The sequence below is a fragment of the Podarcis erhardii genome (genome assembly GCF_964252035.2).
Source record: "Podarcis erhardii genome assembly, chromosome: 12".
NCBI lineage: Eukaryota > Metazoa > Chordata > Lepidosauria > Squamata > Lacertidae > Podarcis > Podarcis erhardii.
In genome coordinates this window covers 40,454,975-40,474,851 of record NC_138513.1, presented here as the reverse complement: position 1 = coordinate 40,474,851, position 19,877 = coordinate 40,454,975, and the positions used below count along the sequence as shown (strand labels likewise).

At 47.8% G+C, this 19,877-nt stretch overlaps 1 protein-coding gene across 3 annotated transcripts in view; it reads right to left on the bottom strand.

Moving 5' to 3' along the window:
- CDCP1 (CUB domain containing protein 1) overlaps positions 1-19,544 on the bottom strand; it is a 50,639-nt gene extending 31,095 nt beyond the window's left edge. For all 3 annotated transcript variants that reach the window (XR_014161518.1, XR_014161519.1, XM_081882035.1), the window contains exon 1: positions 19,321-19,544. Coding sequence is in view for 1 of the 3 variants with exons in the window: in XM_081882035.1 (XP_081738161.1) it covers positions 19,321-19,399 (79 nt within the window). In the remaining 2 variants the exon portion in view is untranslated. The remainder of the gene's footprint in view (positions 1-19,320) is intronic.
- Between the last annotated feature and the right edge of the window lie 333 nt (positions 19,545-19,877).

Below are 19,877 nucleotides of genomic sequence, written 5' to 3'. Positions count from 1 at the left end.
CCGGTATGAGCCTGGTACAGATAGGACTAGTCCGGAGGCATGTGTCTGAGAAGGAATACACAAATTGCCAATAAGAGCTACAAACTGCAGCCCAATGATGGAAGCAGTAGGTACTAAGAAGTAACAGGCAGCCTGTTGACCACATCTGAACCCCATTGACTGCTGTCTACATTGCAGAATTTATAGCGCTCAGTAGTACTCATGACAGTCAGAAAGGGCTAAAAAGCACCAAGCCAGCTGGGAATTAATGAACATGGAGGAGGAGTTAAGAAGTAGGAGGAATTATGTAGACATAAACGTAGCAACGCTCTTTCCTCTACATTCCCTATCTCCTTGTCTAGAGAACTTCATGAGGATATGTGTGTCCTAATTCCCAGCAGCTCAGAATCTCCAGGCCAGCAAGAATAGAGATATTTGGATGGGAGGGATCATAGAATCATAGAGTTGGAAGAGACTACAAGGGCCATCGAGTCCAACCCCCTGCCAAGCAGGAAACACCATCAGAGCACTCCTGACATATGGTTGTCAAGCCTCTGCTTAAAGACCTCCAAAGAAGGAGACTCCACCACACTCCTTGGCAGCAAATTCCACTGTCGAACAGCTCTTACTGTCTGGAAGTTCTTCCTAATGTTTAGGTGGAATCTTCTTTCTTGTAGTTTGGATCCATTGCTCCGTGTCCGCTTCTCTGGAGCAGCAGAAAACAAGGAAACCACCGCAAACAGGTTTGCACAAATCAGCATTAAAAGGGACAAACTACGTCTTTGCAGCTAAGCTGCAGGTTTTTCAAAATGTATTGCCTGTGCGTTTGGGATATGTGTGTGTGATATTTGATGGAATCAGAGCAGGCACGGGAAGGGGATTTAATTATTATTAATACTACCTTTTTTAAAAAAATTGCTTCTTGTGCAAGAACTGTCTCAAAGTGACTTAAAGGTAAACGTAAAGGGACCCCTGACCGTTAGGTCCAGTCGTGACCGACTCTGGGGTTGCGGTGCTCATCTCGCTTTATTGGCCGAGGGAGCCGGCGTACATGTGGCCAGCATGACTAATTCGCTTCTGGCGAACCAGAGCAGAGCACGGAGAGCGGTATCTATTTATCTACTTGCACTCTGATGTGCTTTTGAACTGCTAGGTTGGCAGCCCGTCAATTCGAACCATGGAGATCAGCAAGTCCTAGCCTCTGTGGTTTAACCCACAGCGCCCCCCCCCAAAAGTGACCTACAAATCTGTAAAATACACAAACTTAAGGGACCCCTGACCATTAGGTCCAGTCGTGACTGACTCTGGGGTTGCGGCGCTCATCTCGCTTCCTTGGCCAAGGGAGCTGGCGTACAGCTTCGGGGTCATGTGGCCAGCATGACTAAGCCACTTCTGGCGAACCAGAGCAGCGCACGGAAACGCCGTTAACCTTCCCGTCGGAGCGGTACCTATTTATCTACTTGTACTTTGACGTGCTTTCGAACTGCTAGGTGGTCAGGAGCAGGGACTGAGCAACGGGAGCTCACCCCGTCGTGGGGATTCGAACTGCCGACTTTCTGATCCGCAAGTCCTAGGCTCTGTGGTTTAACCCACAGCGCCACCCACGTCCACTTACACAAAGCTTACAAATACTCTGTTTCAAAACAATTGCCCTTCCCTGCTGTGCTCCTGGGGGAAATCCTTCTTCTGAACCTGGTATTTGCCTTTGATGTGGGGGGGGGGGAGGGAAGAATTTGCCACAAAGAGACATTTCCCCTTAAGGCAAATAGCACCTTTCCTCCAGACTACAGCAGGGGAGAGTAAGGATTAAATTCCCTCTCTCTGCTCTCACCCTTCCAACCACACCTGCTGGTGCAATTTGCATTTTGAAAAATCAGCAGGCTAGATGCAAAGATACAATTAACACCGTGTCTAACTTGTCCCAAAGAGATATACGCACACCTCGGGCTGAAATGAGAAGTGAAACAAGGGCAAGAGAATGAGGCAAGATAACAGACATGAAACACACACACACATCATTCCAATATTTTCCGCAAGGCACTGCTCGGTGCTGCGCAACACCCAGCACGTAACACTCAGAAGCAAGGGCACGACAAAAGAACAAGGAAGTTGTCAGCTGGACGCAGAACCAGTCAGTCCAAAGACGCATGTTTACACTGGTAAATGAAGCTTCTGCAAACATTGAGCTACAAAGCTAAGCCTGTCTTTCAAAGGGACTAACTAAGCATGCATTTCTCCTAGATTGTGTACCTTGGACCAGATTGCTTAGGTGCCCTTTAGTGCTGAGGGAGGCAGTTTCCTGTGAATTCTTCCCATGGTGTTCCTGTAAGGTCCATGGTACTGTTGGGGTCTGCTAATCAGGCCCAAGCCACCTCGGTCACTGAAAAGCCAATAAATGCCAAAGGCAGAGGAGATTCCCAGAATCGCTCCTTTATTCAGCTGAGTAAAACAGAGCGGGCAAGCCACATTCACCAGTGTGATGGTGAAGCCGCCCCAAATAGCCTTTATTCATATTTTTTATAGGTATCTGTGATGGGATAATGAGCTGCTTGTGCGTAAAAGCTTGATCCCTCTGGGGTTTGGCTGGTCATCCAAACCGATGCACTAACGGAGCCCCCAAAGCATGACTCCGTCAGTCGCTGGTAGAATCTGACAGTGGGCGTCTACGGAATTTACGCCAACATAAAAGCTGTTTGACAGACATGCGCTTTCGTGACTCTCTGCGTGACAGTTTCCGGCGAAGGGTGGGCGTTCCCAACGGGGGTCCCGTTACCTCTCCACTACTCTCACTGGAAGCATCCCAGAGCCTCCCCTCCGCTGTGACTCCTGCACTCCCCCTGCTGGTTCCCTCTTCTGCTGCAGATTCTCTCCTATTCTCCTGGAGCCTGTCCACCACCTGTCTCTCCGATGGCAGTTCCCTGACATCCACCTCCCCCCCAGGGCCCCCTTCACCCCCTCCCGCCTCCTCTCCCACTGGCGGTGAGGGCGGAAAGCCCCTGAAGGAACTCTCCTCGTCGTCCGAGGATTCTAACACTTCCAGCCACGGCGTACCGTCTCTCTCCCCGTCTTCCTCTTCTTCGTCGGAGTCGGCTTCTTCACCCACCCCTGACTCTGGGAACCCTTCAAACTCCCCTTCCTCATCGGTGGTCCCAAAGTGTTCCCTTCTAAATTGAGCCACGGGTTGCGGTTTTCTTGGGAAACGCTGATGAAATGTTTCTATTAAAACCTCATCATTGACTACCTCTGCTGGTACCCAAGTGTTTTCCGACTCTGCTTCCCCCTCCCATTCTACCAGATATTCCACCTGATTCCCCTTCCACCTGGAATCAATGATTCCTGCCACGTTCATGTCGCGCTCTCTCTCTTCTATCACGGGCGTTTGGGTGGCCTCTCTCTCACGCTCCCCCCACTCACGTCCCTCTCGGTACGGCGACAGTAATGACCTGTGAAATACTGGGTGTAATTTCATGTGACTGGGCAGCCTGAGTTTGAATGCCACTGGGTTGACCTGCTGTGTGACCTCAAAGGGTCCCAATCTTTTGGGCCTCAATTTCTTACTCCCGCCCTTGAACGGTAGCCCTTGGGTGGACAACCACACCCGGTCCCCCACCCTTATAGTTTCACCCTCCCTCCTATTTCTGTCTGCTTGCTTCTTATATTCTTCCTTGGCTTTCTCTAAGTTAAGTTGAAGCTGACGGTGGATCGCCTCCATCTCTTCAAAAAAATATTCCGCCGCCGGCACGCTCCACCTCTCCCCTCCCTCTCCTGGGAATGCCCGGGGGTGACACCCATAATTTGCCAGGAAGGGACTCATCCCTGTGGACACGTTCTCCGCGTTGTTGTAGGCAAATTCTGCTAGAGGTAACTTATCCACCCAATCATTTTCTCTGTCTTTTACATAACACCTCAGGTATTGTTGTAAAACCCCATTTGCCCTTTCCGCTTGCCCATTGGTTTCTGGGTGCCGGGCAGTTGAGAAATTGAGTTCTACGTGCAGTAAGCTCATAAGTTTCCTCCAGAACCTGGAAGTAAATTGTTTCCCTCTGTCGCTCAAAACCCTCAAGGGGGCGCCATGCAACTTAAAAATATGTTCTACAAACAACTTGGCGGTTTCCTCCGCTGTGACTGCATGTGAACAGGCTATAAAATGACACATCTTGGTTAATTGATCTACCACCACCATGACAGCTGTTTTGCCTTTGGATTTTGGAAGGTCCGTCATAAAATCTATGGATACTGCCTCCCATGGCCTTTCGGGCGTGGGTAAGGGTTGTAATAGCCCCGCTGGCGCCACCCTCTCTCCTTTCGCTCGCTGGCACCTGTCGCAACCCCTGACATATTCCCGTACGTCCTCCCTCACCTTGGGCCACCAAAACTCCCTGGTAACCAACCACATGGTTTTGTGCTGTCCAAAATGTCCCGCTGTGGGGCTGTCATGCAACTGCTTGAGTACTCTGCCCCCCAGTTCCCCGTCGGGTATGTACAGTGCCCCTTTGTAATACAACGCCCCGTTCTTTTCTTCGAACCCCCCTGTGTTCTCCTCTGTCCTCCGGAGCTCTCTGAGTTTCTCTTGGGCGTATTCATCGTTCTCCGTACCCTCTATCAGTTCCCTCTGCCCCACCAATGCCGCCCCACACACCCAGCGGTCTTCAGGGATTACATGCCTTGCCTCAGGCGCTCCCTCCCCCTCTAAGTACTCAGGTTTCCTGGAAAGAGCGTCCGCCCTCACGTTCTCGGAGCCGGGCACGTAACGAATCTCAAAGTGGAATTTGGAGAACTCCTGGGCCCATCTCACTTGTCTCTGGTTCAGCACTCGGGCTGTTCTCCAGTATTCCAGATTTTTGTGGTCAGTTCGGACTTGAACCTTGTGCTGCGCCCCAATCAGTAAGTGCCGCCATTTCCGGAATGCTTCATGAATGGCGAGCAGTTCTCGGTCGTACACTGTGTAGTTCCTCTCGGATTTGTTCAACTTCCGCGAGAAGAATGCACACGGTCTCCATTCAGACGTATCTTTTCCCGGCTGGAGAAGAACAGCCCCCACCGCTCGGTCTGACGCGTCAGTCTCCACTCTCATTGGTTGTTGTAGATCCACGTGCAAAAGTTGCTCTTCCGACGCAAACGCCTGCTTTAAGCGTTCGAACGCCCTCTGCGCTTCTCCCGTCCAAACAAATTTCTTTTTGCTACTAAGACAATCCGTGATGGGCGCTGTTAAATGGGCAAAGTTTTTGATGAACTTCCTATAGAAGTTTCCGAAGCCCAGGAACCTTTGCACGTCCTTCTTGGTCTTTGGTGTTTTCCATTCCAGTACCGCTTGAACCTTGCTGGGATCCATGGCCAATCCCTTGTCAGACAACCGGTACCCCAGGAATTCCACCTCCTTGGTATGAAACTGACACTTCTCCAGTTTCACCCACAGCCGGTTTTCTCGCAGCTTGCTCAGTACCTCTCTTACATCTCGCACATGCTGCTCCTCGTTGTCTGAGTACACCAGGACGTCATCTAAGAACGCTACGCAGTTCTTGTAGAGCAGTGGCCCCAGGACGTGATTCATGAATGATTGAAAACAGGCGGAGCCCGCTTGTAATCCGAAAGGCATAACCAAGTACTCAAAGGCCCCCAAGGGGGTGAACATAGTGGTCTTCCACTCATCCCCCTTTCTCACACGTATCAAGTTATATGCCCCCCTAAGGTCCAGCTTGGTAAAAATTTTCCCTTTTCTCACCCGTGTTAGAATGTCATCAATTCTGGGCATAGGGAAAGTCACTGGTTCTGACACTGCATTTAGGGCCCTGAAATCACATACAAGCCTGGGCTTGCCCGTGTTTTTTTTGTCCACAAAGAACACTGGGCTGCCCCCCACCGCTCGTGACTCTCTGATGAAACCTCGCTTGAGATTCTTGTCAATGAACTCCCTTAACTCCTGCATCTCACTGTCTGACATTGCATACAGCTTGCCCACTGGCAATTGTGCTCCTGGGAGTAAGGTAATTTGACAATCAAAGGGTCTGTGCGGGGGCAGCTTATCTGCTTCTTTTTCGCTGAATACGTCAATCAAGTCAGCGTATTGTGGTGGCACCCTCCCCTTGTCCATCATTTCCATCCCTGCTAGAGTGGCCCTGGCGCCAGCCTGAGCCTCTCCCTCCTTGCAGTGTTCTAGGCAATGTGCTGATCCAAAGGAAACCACTCTCTGATGCCAGCCTACTAGCGGATCGTGTAGCGCCAGCCAGCTCATACCCAAGATAATAGGAGCTCCTCCCAAGGTGGCTACGTTAAACGCTATCAGTTCGGTGTGTCGTGCCACCCTCATTATCATTGGTACAGTCTGTTGGCTCACTTCTCCTCCCAACAGCTCCCTCCCATCAATCGTGGTAACCTGCAAAGGCTTACTCAATGGGATAGTCTGTATCTGGTGTGCAGCTGCAAACTCTTTGCTCATGAAATTACATGAGCTACCTGAATCCAATAGCGCCTTTATCTTCAGTGGGTGTCCGTTTGCCAGTTCCAGCAACACCTCTATCACAAGCGCTGGTCTTGGAGGTTCCGGCGTGGGCACATTCATTACTCCCTGGCCTGGCTGCTGTGCCCTGATGTTGGCAACCAGGCGTTGGCTTTTACTTGCTCCGTGATTTCTTCTTCCTCCTTCCCCCCAACAGTTCCCGCCATCCCTTGCCATTCCTTCCTTTGCGGACAGACTCTGGCAAAGTGACCTGGCTGTTGGCAGAGATAGCATCTCTTGCTGCTCTTTCCCTCCTTCTTCCGCCCTTCAATGGTGTTTGAAACTGCGCACGCGCTGTTCCAAGTTCCATCGGCTCTGCTGGCGGGAAAGGCTGCTCCGGAATCTCTGGAATGCGGAAGTCCTTCCGACGTTCCCCCTTTCCTTCCCGCTTTTCCATAGCTCTAGCTTCCTGGCGTGCCCCAATGGACAGCGCTGATTTAGTCAGCTGATCCATAGACTCCGCCCTAGGCGCCCGGGAAAGTTCATCTTTCACTGCCGGAGAGAGACCTTCTTCAAACAGCATTTGAATAGGTTCACTAGCAAGGTCCCACCCAAGTCTATGAATCAGCATGGTGAACTCAGTCCAGTACTCACGTACAGATCGGCTCCCCTGTTTACACGCCATTAACTGCCTGTGCACCACTCCCTGCTCGATCTCGCTGGAAAACATCAAGTCCATGGCGCGGAAAAACTTCATTGTGTCCTTTAAGATTTCATTATTGGCTGCCATCAGGGGCCAAACCCAGTCCCTCGCCCCTCCCTCTAGATGGCCAATCACGTACGCCACTCTAGAGTTCTCGTCGGGGAAGTCATCAAACAGCAGATTGAGAGCATATTGCATCTCTGTCCTAAAGGCTTGATAGTTCCGGGGATCCCCCCCAAATTTCTGCACCAGTCCAGGCACCCGTCTGGCAAGTGGGGTGGTCTTCCCCTTATCTGCATCTTGAGCCCTCCTCTCCTCTAGCCTCGCCGTTTGCAGTGCCAGCTGGACCTCCAACGCCCTGTACCTTTGTTCCAGGCTTGGATCTGCCCCGGCTCCTGCTCCTCCGGTTCCGGCTGGTTCGCTCATGATGCCTTCTGCTTGCACAAGCTGCTTTCAAAGACTGTCAGATTGCTGTGATGGGATAATGAGCTGCTTGTGCGTAAAAGCTTGATCCCTCTGGGGTTTGGCTGGTCATCCAAACCGATGCACTAACGGAGCCCCCAAAGCATGACTCCGTCAGTCGCTGGTAGAATCTGACAGTGGGCGTCTACGGAATTTACGCCAACATAAAAGCTGTTTGACAGACATGCGCTTTCGTGACTCTCTGCGTGACAGTTTCCGGCGAAGGGTGGGCGTTCCCAACGGGGGTCCCGTTACCTCTCCACTACTCTCACTGGAAGCATCCCAGAGCCTCCCCTCCGCTGTGACTCCTGCACTCCCCCTGCTGGTTCCCTCTTCTGCTGCAGATTCTCTCCTATTCTCCTGGAGCCTGTCCACCACCTGTCTCTCCGATGGCAGTTCCCTGACAGTATCCCTCCTCCCTTTCCCTCTTTCGAGGTTCCTTGCACTGATCTAAACAGGACACCCTGCCTGGAGAGTTGCCTGGCAGAGGGAGGTTTTCCTGTAAATCGCCTAGCAACGTTATCTGGTCTTCACATATTTGTGGCTCACCCTCCTAAATTCTAAAGCAGGCAGTTTTCTACAGAAGCAAAATGGCATCAGTTAGGCTACCCCCCCCCAAAAAAAAACCAGGACAAGAACAGGCCTCTGTGGCTCTTCCTGAGACCCCACAGTACCAGTGAACAGGCCTGATTTTAGTGGCTGGCATGCCTGGATATCTGCAAGGCAAGGCCACATGGGTAAATGGTGCCTCTGATCTCAAACCTCAGCAGCCTTGCAGGCAATCTTAGAGAGAAGAAAGGACTAAGGAGTAAACCCTACACAAATCCAGAGTGGAGCCCCTAAGATGATGCCTTGTACACTTCCTTCTGGCAGCTTCTTCAGCCAAGCTGGTGCCAAATGTGACGTCAGGCCGAGAGGGGAATCTTGTCTTCTATTTTTTTTTTTTTTTAATAAATATTTATTGAAGGTTTTTTTTTTTAAAATTCCATACAAATAAAAAAGGCAAAATAACGCATATCATAACATATTTTCTTAACTTCTTTGGACTCCCTCACATCTCCCGCTCCTGCATTCCTAATTTATAAATATCTAACCAGCAATTTATCCCCTTATTTCCATTCTTATTATCTATTTTTCCAATGTTGTATCTCTAATTTTAGATAACGTTTATTCAAACCTGAAAAATTTAAATTTAAACTAATAATTATCCAAAAAATTTGTCTTTTCTTAAATTTAACTTATCTTCATATTTCCCTTCATCTAGCTTAATGGTGCCAAGTTATTTATAATCTAGCATCCTTCTTAACATTCATACAATTTACAATGTTTCTGTAGGTAGATCTTGAATTTCTTCCAATCTTCTTCTACCGTCTCCTCGGGAATCTTGTCTTCTAGGCAGCCCAGGACCTTCTCCATATACGCTCCTCAGGCTTGTGCCCCATGGAGGTCACTTTGGTGCTGCTAACTGCAATTTGTGGAAGTGGTGCTTCAGGTTAAGATGGCACTTTCCCCCCTGACGCCATTGGGCCTGCCCTCCCTTAAATATAGTGCACCCACCTCACAGAACACCACTTCCACAAATTCCCACAACTACCCCAGACTATCTTGTGGGGGGGAAACTTAATAATTTGGAGTCTCAGGCAGGATTTGATCAAATAAACAATAAAGATTTTATTTAACAAAGGAGGTTTATGACACAAAGTGGGTAAAACATAGGATACTTCAGATTATAATGCTATTTCAGGTAGCCGTTCACTTAATAATATTTGTACTAAATCTAACTGATGTTATGGACTTCTAATCAAGCACAGCTTCTTTTAAACTTCAGTTGTTTATGTTCAGTTACTTCGCTTCAGGTAGATGTTACAGGTTTTTAGACTCGACGGTAAATGCTCAGCTTATTTCCAGTTATTTCACAATTCTTTCTCAGTTGTTGCACAGCTGTTGCTGCCTGATACTTTGGTTCTTAAACAAGGTGGTATTTTCTGTCAGTTACACACCCCTTTGACAACCCTACTCCTGAGATACCCCAAGTAACAGATCCAAGGGATCTCCACACCCCTCTTAACTGGTTTGGGAGTCTTCTCTTTTTGTAGAAGAATCTCTCCCCTCCTGACTGGAATGAGACCTAAGTAGGCTGTCTCTTTACAGCTTCTACTTCTCCTGGCTGAGCCTCGGCCTCCCAGTCACCGTATTTTTCGCTCTGTAAGATGCACTTCCCCCCTCCTAAAAAGTAAGGGGAAATGTGTGCGCGTCTTATGGAGCGAATGCAGGCGGGAGGCTCTGCTCAGCGCTCCCTTTAAAGAGCCGTGTGGAGTGTGTGCGCGGCTCTTGGGGGCTTTTCCCCGAGGAGGGAGAAGGGCAGCCCTCGGGGGAAAGCCCCCCAAAAGCCACACCCACGCTCCGCACGCTCTTTAAAGGGAGTGCGGCTCTTGGGGGAGCCTTAGCCGCTCGCAGCCTCTCCCGGGCAGGGGATGAAGGCTCCCCTTGCCCGGGAGAGGCTGCACGGCTAAACAAGAAGCCAGGACAGCAAGTGGGATCAATCCCAGCCGGGGAGCCTTCATCCCGCTGCCCTGCAGAGGCTTCGCACGGCTATCCCTGGCTTTTGCGGGAGGTGGGAGGAAAGCCAATAGACTTCACCCGCCTCCCAGAAAAGCCCCCAAGAGCCGCGTTCCCTTTAAAGAGAGCGCCGCTCTTGCGGGAGGTGGGGGGAAAGCCAGTAGGCTTGCTTTTGCGGAGGGCAAGAGGGACTGGTGTGCACCGATCCCGCTTGCCCTCCTGGTTTCAGGGATAGCCCTGCAAAGCCTCCTGGGCGAAGATGGAGGAGCGCTCCCTCTTAGCTCAGGATGCTTTGTGTTGCTTTCTTATTTCTTGTTTTCCTATCCTAAAAACTAGGTGCGTCTTTTGGTCCTAATAGAGCGAAAAATACGGTAATTCCTGGCCTATTACTCTCACAGGACACCACACACTGTCCTTCATGCTAAGCTCAGAGACTCCTTTCTCTAGCTTGTGATATGGATGTTTACTGAATGCACAGTCAAACATGTGAAATCAGGTCCTAAAATATTTAGAACATCAGAACATTTTCTGGAAATACAGTGGACGCTTGGGTTGCGAATGTGATCTGTGCGTGGATGTTTCTACCCAGAACCAACTCTCTCTCCTCTCACTCCCTATCTCCTCAACTGTCTCTCCAAATCCTCTCCTTTTCAACTCCCTCTCCTGGATCCCCGGCCAATCAGAGGCTGCCATTCATTAACTGTTTGCTGGCAGGGAAAAAGGGAAAATAAAACACTTGTTGACCCAACCTGCCCAGCAAAACAAACTTTTCCGTCACACTAACACAGCGGCTGGACTTCACCCCCGGAGTGGCACTCCATTGTTTCTCCAGACAGACGCAAGCCAACGGCAATGGAGGAGGGGGGTGATGGTGAAGATGAGGTGAAACATCAAGCATTGCACATGAAGAAACAAGACGTCATACTTTGTATACTTTGTTTATGGTGTAGTCCTACACAAATCCACCCAAAAGCAAGTCCCGCTGAGTTCAGTATGACTTCCTCACAAGTAAATGGGTACAGAGCTACAGGCTACAGCTGTCCCTTCTTGAATACCTTGAATATGCTTCTATGTCACTCTATCCTGGCTAGTGATCAATAGTAGATCCTTTCAAACAAAACACTGGGAATATTTATCAGCAGATGACTAATGCTACATAATAAAACATTATAATGCCATTACCACAAAGTTGTAGCCATTGATGTGGCTTGTCCAGGAAATTGTTATCAGTCAGTTTATTAGTAATACTGGTGCTCCAGACAATTCTGAATCAGATGTACAGCCATACCGGAACAGGTTACTTCCGGGTTTTGGCGGCCGCACATGCGCAGAAGCGCCAAATCACAACCCGTGCGTGCGCAGAAGCGCAGCCGTGGGTTGCAAACGCTGCAGGTTGCAAACGTGCATCGCGCACAGATCACGTTCGCAACCCAAGCGTCCACTGTATTTCCAGAAAATGTTCTGATGTTCTAAATATTTTAGGACCTGATTTCACATGTTTGACTGTGCATTCAGTAAACAACACCCAAAGGAGTGTGCCGTGTTAATTTTGGGTGCTATGATATAAGTATCTCATGTATTCCCAATAGCCAAGGTCCTGTTTCATCGGTTTTACTTGGAAAATATTTACTGGGGTAGTTGCAAATGCGGGAAAGACCCTGGCATCTCCAAGCAGGGCTAAGACTCTTTCTGAAACCCTGGAGAGCAGCTACAAGTCAAGGCAAGGCTACTTGGTCTCATTACAAGGCGGATCCTTACGTTCCCATTGTAAAAGCCAACAATTCAACGGCAATTACTTCCTCTACACTGCTAAAACTCTTGAGAAAAAAAGAATGAAGGAGCTGAAAATTTCTAATACAGTGGTACCTCGGGTTACATACGCTTCAGGTTAAATACGCTTCAGGTTACAGACTCCGCTAACCCAGAAATATTACCTCAGGTTAAGAACTTTGCTTCAGGATGAGAACAGAAATCGTGCTCCGGCGGTACACCAGCAGCAGGAGGCCCCATTAGCTAAAGTGGTGCTTCAGGTTAAGAACAGTTTCAGGTTAAGAACGGACCTCCGGAACGAATTAAGTACTTAACCTGAGGTACCACTGTATACTGTTACTCAAAGAGCTCTGCGGAGCTTCCTAAAGGTGGTCACCTGAAACGCTTAATCACATCTTAGGGCAGTTTCGGTTTTTCTGGTGTCGCCTCCATTGTGCTAGTTATTAAACAGTTCACGTTCAAAGGCAGCATGCTTCTGAAGAAGGTTCCGCAGAGCAGGTGGAAAGTGACAAAGCCACAAGGCCACAATCTCCATCTCCAGCTTTAGCTAATGGTTGGACCAGATGACACCTGGGTCTCTTCCAACTCCACAATTCTGTGATTCTATGACATATGCTACATAGGATGGAAGTACTCTGGGCCCTTTCAGGTATCAGCAGGTCAGTCTGCATCTATGATTCCACTGAACATAAACTGCTCGGAGCCAGCTTTGTGATGTCAATGATTTTGGATTTGAAGCAGCTGGCAGGTAAGTCCAGGGAAGTTCTCTGAAATGTACAGAGCTGCTGTTCAGTTCTGCAAGGGTTTAAGGAATGCTTTTATTCATTTGATTTGCAATTTAGCCCATCTCAAATGTTTGGAGTGGATAACGAAAACAAACTATTTGAAACCAAATACACTAAACCTTATTATTTGCACATGGTACATCTTACCATTCACAACAGTCATCAAAATCTAGTTGAAGATGACACGTCTTGAAGAAGACGCTTGCTGTCAGACTTTATGAAGCCTCTTAGATATAATATTCTGCAATTAAAGAGGCATTATCAAGAACGCCTCTCCACACCGACTTTCTTATCCCTAACTTGGCACATAGCTAAGTACATTTAGAGAGAGAACTCTTCTTCTGTCTTAGGAATGGCAACAAATGTTGGGTCCAAGCTATATAACAAGCACATAGAAAAACAACAGGGAGCAAGAATAATAGATACCATAGGGATGTACTACCAATGACATATCTAACATCTGGAGTAAGGCCACGGCGATTTGAATTTCCTCTTGTTGTTTAAGCATTACAGTATAAAGGTCAGTCCCCTGTAGACAGCTTTACAGTGGTCTAGCTTTGAGTGTACAAATACATGAATGGTGGCTGCTATGCACCAGGGTGGATTTTATTTAAATCAAATTGATTTAAATCACTAGTCAGTAAGACTTGATTTAAATCATTTTTTTTTCTACAGAAAGACTCATTCTTGCTGGTATAATCATAATATTTACAACCAGATGAAAGTTTCATTTTTGGAATAATAAATTTTCAGAGTAGTTTTTACAGTTCTATCAAAAATTACTGATTTGGTTATACTATTAGAAATGCATAGACAGATAATTATGAAATTATTGTGAGGTTTAATAAGTTAACTGTTTATATTTGGACAACTTTACTGCTGTACTTTATCAGAAGGAGAAAAATAATCATTTCCTTGATAACAATTTAAACAATTTATATAACTAAAACAATAACATTATAGTGTATGTATCCATGTTTGTTAACTGATGTGGTTAAACAATTCTTTAAAAAAAAAAACAGACTGAGTTTTAGCACACATGAAAAACTTAAAACAAATCCTTATTTCCTGATGAATAGCCTTTGGACTATAATGTAACTTAAATAGAAAGCTATCTTTAGAAAGATTTTTCTTCCAAAAGCCTTTTATTTTAAAAATCCAATTTAAATAAAATAATCCGTTTTTTTAATCATTGATTTTTATCCACGCTGGTTGGTCAATAGGATTTTTAAATACCATTTTCCCCCCTATGTGCAAATCTGGATCCATATATATATATGCATAATGCTGTTTTCTAAAATCTTTTTTTTTTCCCTCTAAAATCTTGCTGCTGTCTCCAAGAGATTCATAATGTATTTCTCTAGACCTGAGTTTGTAAATAAATAGCAAAGCCACAATACGTTTTCCAATTTTCAAAAAAGATACTGTAGGACTGGGAAAAGGTGCAGAAAAAAAGCGATCAAAAGGATGAGGCACCTTCATTCAAGGTATTTCAAGTGTGGCGATGATACTATATTGTTCAGGGTGGTAAACAAAACAAGGTATTAAAAGGAGCTCCAAAACGACCTCTCCAAACTGGCTGAACTGGCATTAAAATAGTAAATGCACTTCAACACAAGCACATGGGGACAAAACAACAACAACAACCCCAACGTCACATATACACTAATGGAGTCTGAACTGATAATGACTGGGCTGTGATGGGCCTCTGTGTGAAAATGGCAACTCGGCGTGTGGCAGCTGTGGAAAAAAATGAATTCTGTGTGGGGAAAGAAGAAAAGAGCCCAATAATAATAAAAGTGCTAATATCATCATGCCATTATCCATGTGTTGTTTTGGTCACCCCATTTCAAAAAGGATATGGAAAAGGTGGGAGAAAGGGCAACTAAAATTATCCCTATGAGGAAATTTGGGGATAATTAGCTGAGAAAAAAGGTGATTGAGAGAAGACAGGGTAGAGGTGTATAAAATGTTGCATGTCTTGGAGCAAGCATGTGGAGAGGTTTTTCTCCCTGTCATAAAATACTAGAGCTTGGGGCTTGTCCACTGAAATTGGTTAGCAGAAGGTCGGCGGTTCGAATCCCCGTTACGGGGTGAGCTCCCGTTGCTTGGTTCCTGTTCCTGCCAACCTAGCAGTTCGAAAGCACGTCAAAGTGCAGGTAGATAAATAGGTATCATTCCGGAGGAAAGCTAAACAGTGTTTCTGTGCGCTGCTCTGGTTCTCCAGAAGCGGCTTAGTCATGCTGGCCACATGACCCGGAAGCTGTACGCCGGCTCCCTCGGCTAATAAAGTGAGATGAGCGCCACAACCCCAGAGTCGGCCACGATTGGACCTAATGGTCAGGGGTCCCTTTACCTTTACTTTAAAGTCAAGGCACAACAATGGTCACCAAAGGGGGACCAGACAAAAACCATGGAAGGTTTGTTTGTTGGGGCTATACAACCACGAGGGTTATGTGGGAACTTCAGGTTTGGAAACTGAATGCCAGTTGTTGGAAGAGAAACATTGGAAAAGGGGCTACAGCCTTCATTTTTTCCTTGTGTGATTCCCAGGGGCAGCTATGGGAAGCAGAAAGTGGAACCTTTGGTGTAAGCCAGTCAAGATTTCATGTTCTTATTTAATCACCATTAGGGATAAGATCCAAAACCTTCCAGCAAGATAAGTCACATCCTTCTGGAATTTTTTTTCTTTTAGGCACAATAATTCAAGAGTTATCTTCCAATGCTGTCTGGGTGATATTTAGTCAACATTCAGCTATGCTGTTGCCTGACTACAAGCCACAAATCTTCCTAAGTGCAGCCCATCCCTAGATCAAAATAATAGCACTCATTCACACCTTTTTTGTTTTCTAGAACAGAGCCTTCCCATACCATCGCTCCTGTTTCTAATTCTACAGGGACAGGATTCATTGGAACTTCAGAGATAAGACTTCTAGGGAATTTTTGTTGGTCAGCTTAGTAGCTTTGTTTAGATTTGTTGACATCCAAATCCAGTAAACCAACTGGGCCTATTCCATTCTTATCAGTAAAAAGGCTTTGGGGATTTATTGAAGCTCCACTTCTCTTAAAGGACCAAGAATCTGGATTTCCTCAATGAGCTAATAAAATTGACTTGAAATGTGTAGGATAACAATCATGTTTTGTGATGCAAATATAGCATTAAGAAGGAGCCAGATAAAACCTGCTATTTCCTGCCTCTCTTGTCTCAGGGAGGCCTAGTGGAATGAGTAACATCAGCTGCATGTTGTAAGAAGATTGCTCTTATTTACAACAAAAAAAAGTAAGACATAGAAGGAGCTTGGAAGGAAAAACCACTTGTATTCCGGAGCAGGGAATTAAATTATGCTTAAGTGTGCCAGGACAAAAACTGGACATACTACTTTTCCTTTGGTGTCTAGAACACCTTCACAAATTATTAACTCGCTCAAATCAGACAACATTTGCATAAGTTGTGTATAATTAAAGCTTTGGGGAAAAAGCTCTGACAACACAAATATCGAGTGTGAGTGCATCAAAGCTACTACACAGACAACACCAGAAGTGTTGGGATCGGATCAAACAACCTTCTAGGTGAGTGTTGCAACACTTCTTAAAAAGCTGCTTTCTGATAAACGGTTGGAAGAGTATGGCCAAGGAACAATGTTTCCAGTCACAACCTGACTGTGCTAGCAGAATAACATCAGAATGATATCCTGACACCAGAACTACAGAGCCTAGGACTTGCCGATCAGAAGGTCAGCAGTTCGAATCCCCGCGACGGGGCAAGCTCCCGTTGTTCGGTCCCTGCTCCTGCCAACCTAGCAGTTCGAAAGCACGTCAAAAGTGCAAGTAGATAAATAGGTACCATTCCAGCAGGAAGGTCAACGGCGTTTCCGTGTGCTGCTCTGGTTTGCCAGAAGTGGCTTAGTCATGCTGGCCACATGACTCGGAAGCTGAACGCCGGCTCCCTCGGCCAATGAAGCAAGAAGAGCACCGCAACCCCAGAGTCGGCCACGACTGGACCTAATGGTCAGGGGTCCCTTTACCTTTACCTTTAACCATCATGAAGCATGGAGTCACTCCACACAAACTAAGAAGAACTCATGTGCTCCACCCTCTCATAAAAGGGATTACTCTCCTTAAACTAAGTCAAGTTGCCATTTTGGGGTAAGGACCCCTGACAGTTAAGTCCAATGGCGAACAACTCTGGGGTTGTAGCACTCATCTCACTTTACTGGCCAAGGGAGCCGACGTTTGTCCGCAGACAGTTTTTCCGGGTCATGTGGCCAGCATGACTAAGCCGCTTCTGGCGAAACCAGAGCAGCGCACGGAAACATTGTTTACCTTCCCGCCAGAGTAGTACCTATTTTTCTACTTGCACTTTTTGGCGTGCTTTCAAACAGCTAGATGGGCAGGAGCTGGGACCGAGCAACGGAAGCTCACCCCGTCGCAGGGATTCGAACTGCTGACCTTCCGATCGGCAAGCCCTAGGCTCAGTTGTTTAGACCACAGCGCCACCTCGCGTAAGACAGCTCAAAAGCCTTATTTTTCAAATGATGGACTGACTGTGATTGATCATTAGTTAAACATCTGGCTAGTTCTGATGACAACCTTGAGCTATATTAAGAACTTTGAGAACGTAAAGAAGAAAAGTCACTTGATCCAGGGACAGCCCACATATATTCCGACCTCTTTTTCTGCACATAAAAAAGCATTTTGGTTCCTGAAATTCATTGCAATTGTGCAGATAAAATATAACTGATAGAATTCTACAAGATGGGGTATTAGTGTGTGAAGGCAATCAAGATCTAATAATCCCCAGCCATGTACCTCCAGATAATGGCACTGTCAGGCACCTTAAACCTAAGTTATGGGTGCAACAAAGTCTAGGAGCACTTTTTTCATAACAAGAATACAAAGCTGAAAATGAATGAACTGCAGCTAAAATTCATTTTTCACTGCTCACCCCTCTAATATTCTTAAGAGGGTCTCTTCTCCAGTCTTCAGAGAGTAGCTGGAAGTGGGGAGGCAGAAAAAAGTCCTCCTTTCCTTCCATTCTGCAGTTTGAATCCGAAATCTTAGGCGCCCAGAGCTCAGAAACTGCTTGCGCTAATGAAATTCCCTGTCGCAAAATGCACCTAGAAAAATGGAACTTTCAAACACTGCATTGGAGAGTTACGGCGCCTGCTGTGGCTACAGCGACTGGTATGGGAGAGACATGTTTCGTTGCAGGCGGGGCAGATAAAGGCGTCCAGTTTTGCCGCTACATGCGGGGATAGTACTGGAAGTATATACCGTATTTTTCGCTCTATAAGATGCACCAGACCACAAGACGCACCTAGTTTTGGGAGGAGGGAAACAAGAAAAAAAATATTCTGAATCTCAGAAGCCAGAACAGCAAGAGGGATAGCTGCGCAGCCTGCATTCGCTCCATATGACGCACAAACATTTCCCCTTACTTTTTAGGAGGGAAAAAGTGAGTCTTATAGAGCAAAAAATACAGTACATAGAATCATAGAATTGTAGAGTTGGAAGGGACCCTGAGGATCATCTAGTCCAACCCCCTGCAAGGCAGAAACAGGCAGCCGTCCCATACGGGGATCAAACCTTGCCATTATCTACCCAATTGAGCCATGAACTGTGGTATAATCGCATCTGCAGCACTAATCAGTTGACCCAAAGCAGCATAGATATACCAAAAGCAACAATAGTGGAAGGGAAAAATATTGCAGTGTTTCATTACAACAAGCAAACAAACGCACTAGCAGCCACCAAACACTTCAGCTTCAGGATATGCAGTTTAAGAACAGCCCTGCAGGCCAAGGGCCCATCTAGTCCTGCATCACAGTGACCAACCAGTCCAAAAGGGGCCAACCAGCCTATATGGGAAACTGGCAAGCAGGCCCTGAGCACCAGAGCATTCTCCTCTGTAACCGGTATTCAGAAGCATACTGTCTCCTACCATAGAGGCAAAAGCACAGTCATCAAGGCTAACAGCCACTTATACAGCCTGCCCTCCATGGATCTGCCTTCTCCTCTTTTAAAACCACCCAAGCTGGTGGCCGTCACTAACCTCTTGTGGCAGCGAGTTCCGCAGTTCCACTGCGCCAGCTGCCAAAAGGAGACATGAAAGTTTTCCTTGGTAGAGGAGATAAGTTGAGATGCCCGTTCACTTCCTCCGCGCCCCTTTCAAGTTTCAATGCCATCTCCAAACCATCCCGATCCCCTTTCCACAGACAGACAGAAAGAAAGAAAACTCCGAAACGAAAGAGCTCCCCACCAACTCGCTTTCAAACTTTCCAGGGTCCCGCGCTCACGAGTGGCGAAGGCGCGCTGGCTGGTACGACGTCGATTCTCCGTGGGATCGGAGACTCGCAGAGTTGGAAGGGACCTCGATGGGCATCTAGCCCAACCCCGCGCGACGCAGGACTCTTTCGCCCGACGCGGGGTTCGAACCCACGACCCCCAGTCCCACGCGCTACCCACGGGGCTCTCCGGTTACCTCTCCGATCCGCCCTCCGCGATTCGGACAAGCCTTACCACCCGGGGGGGGGGAAAGACACCCCCCGCTTCCGATCCGCCGGGCGCACTTTCCGCGTACCCCACCCAAAACACGCGTGGGGCGCAGGCGCCCGATCGCCGCTTACCTGCGCGCTGCAGGGTCACAGCCGCCAGCAGCAGGAGTTGGGCCAGAGGCAGGAAAGCGATCCAGAGACCCGCAGCCATCTCCGCGCATCTGCGCCCCCTGCGATCCTGCAAGGAGCGGGGGGGGGGAGGTAGTTTCTCTCCTCCCTGGTCGCCGGACCGTGGAGGAGACTCCTCCGGGGCGGCTGATCTGGTGGCGACGCCCTCCTCTTCCTGCTCTGCCTGGGGTCAGGAGGAGGGAGGCGACGGCTCCTCCCTTTCCCTGCCGCCCAGGTGCAAAAAGGGACTCCTCCTCTTCCCCGGTGCGCGCGCTTGTGGGAAAAGGTCTGGGTTGCCCCGGGGAGGAAGTGGAAGGTCCCGATTCAACGGCGTCTCCCACCCACGAGCTGCCGCGTCGGGTGCCCCTCGAGGGTGCTCACTTTGCGCACCCTTGTCGGAGAGGATCCGTGGGATTCTCAGCTCATGCGCCTACTCTTGCTGATGTGCCCGGGCGCGCCCTGTCTGGGGAAGCCAGGAGATCTAACTAACTGCCCAAAATCTACGAACTGTAAAGCAGGGA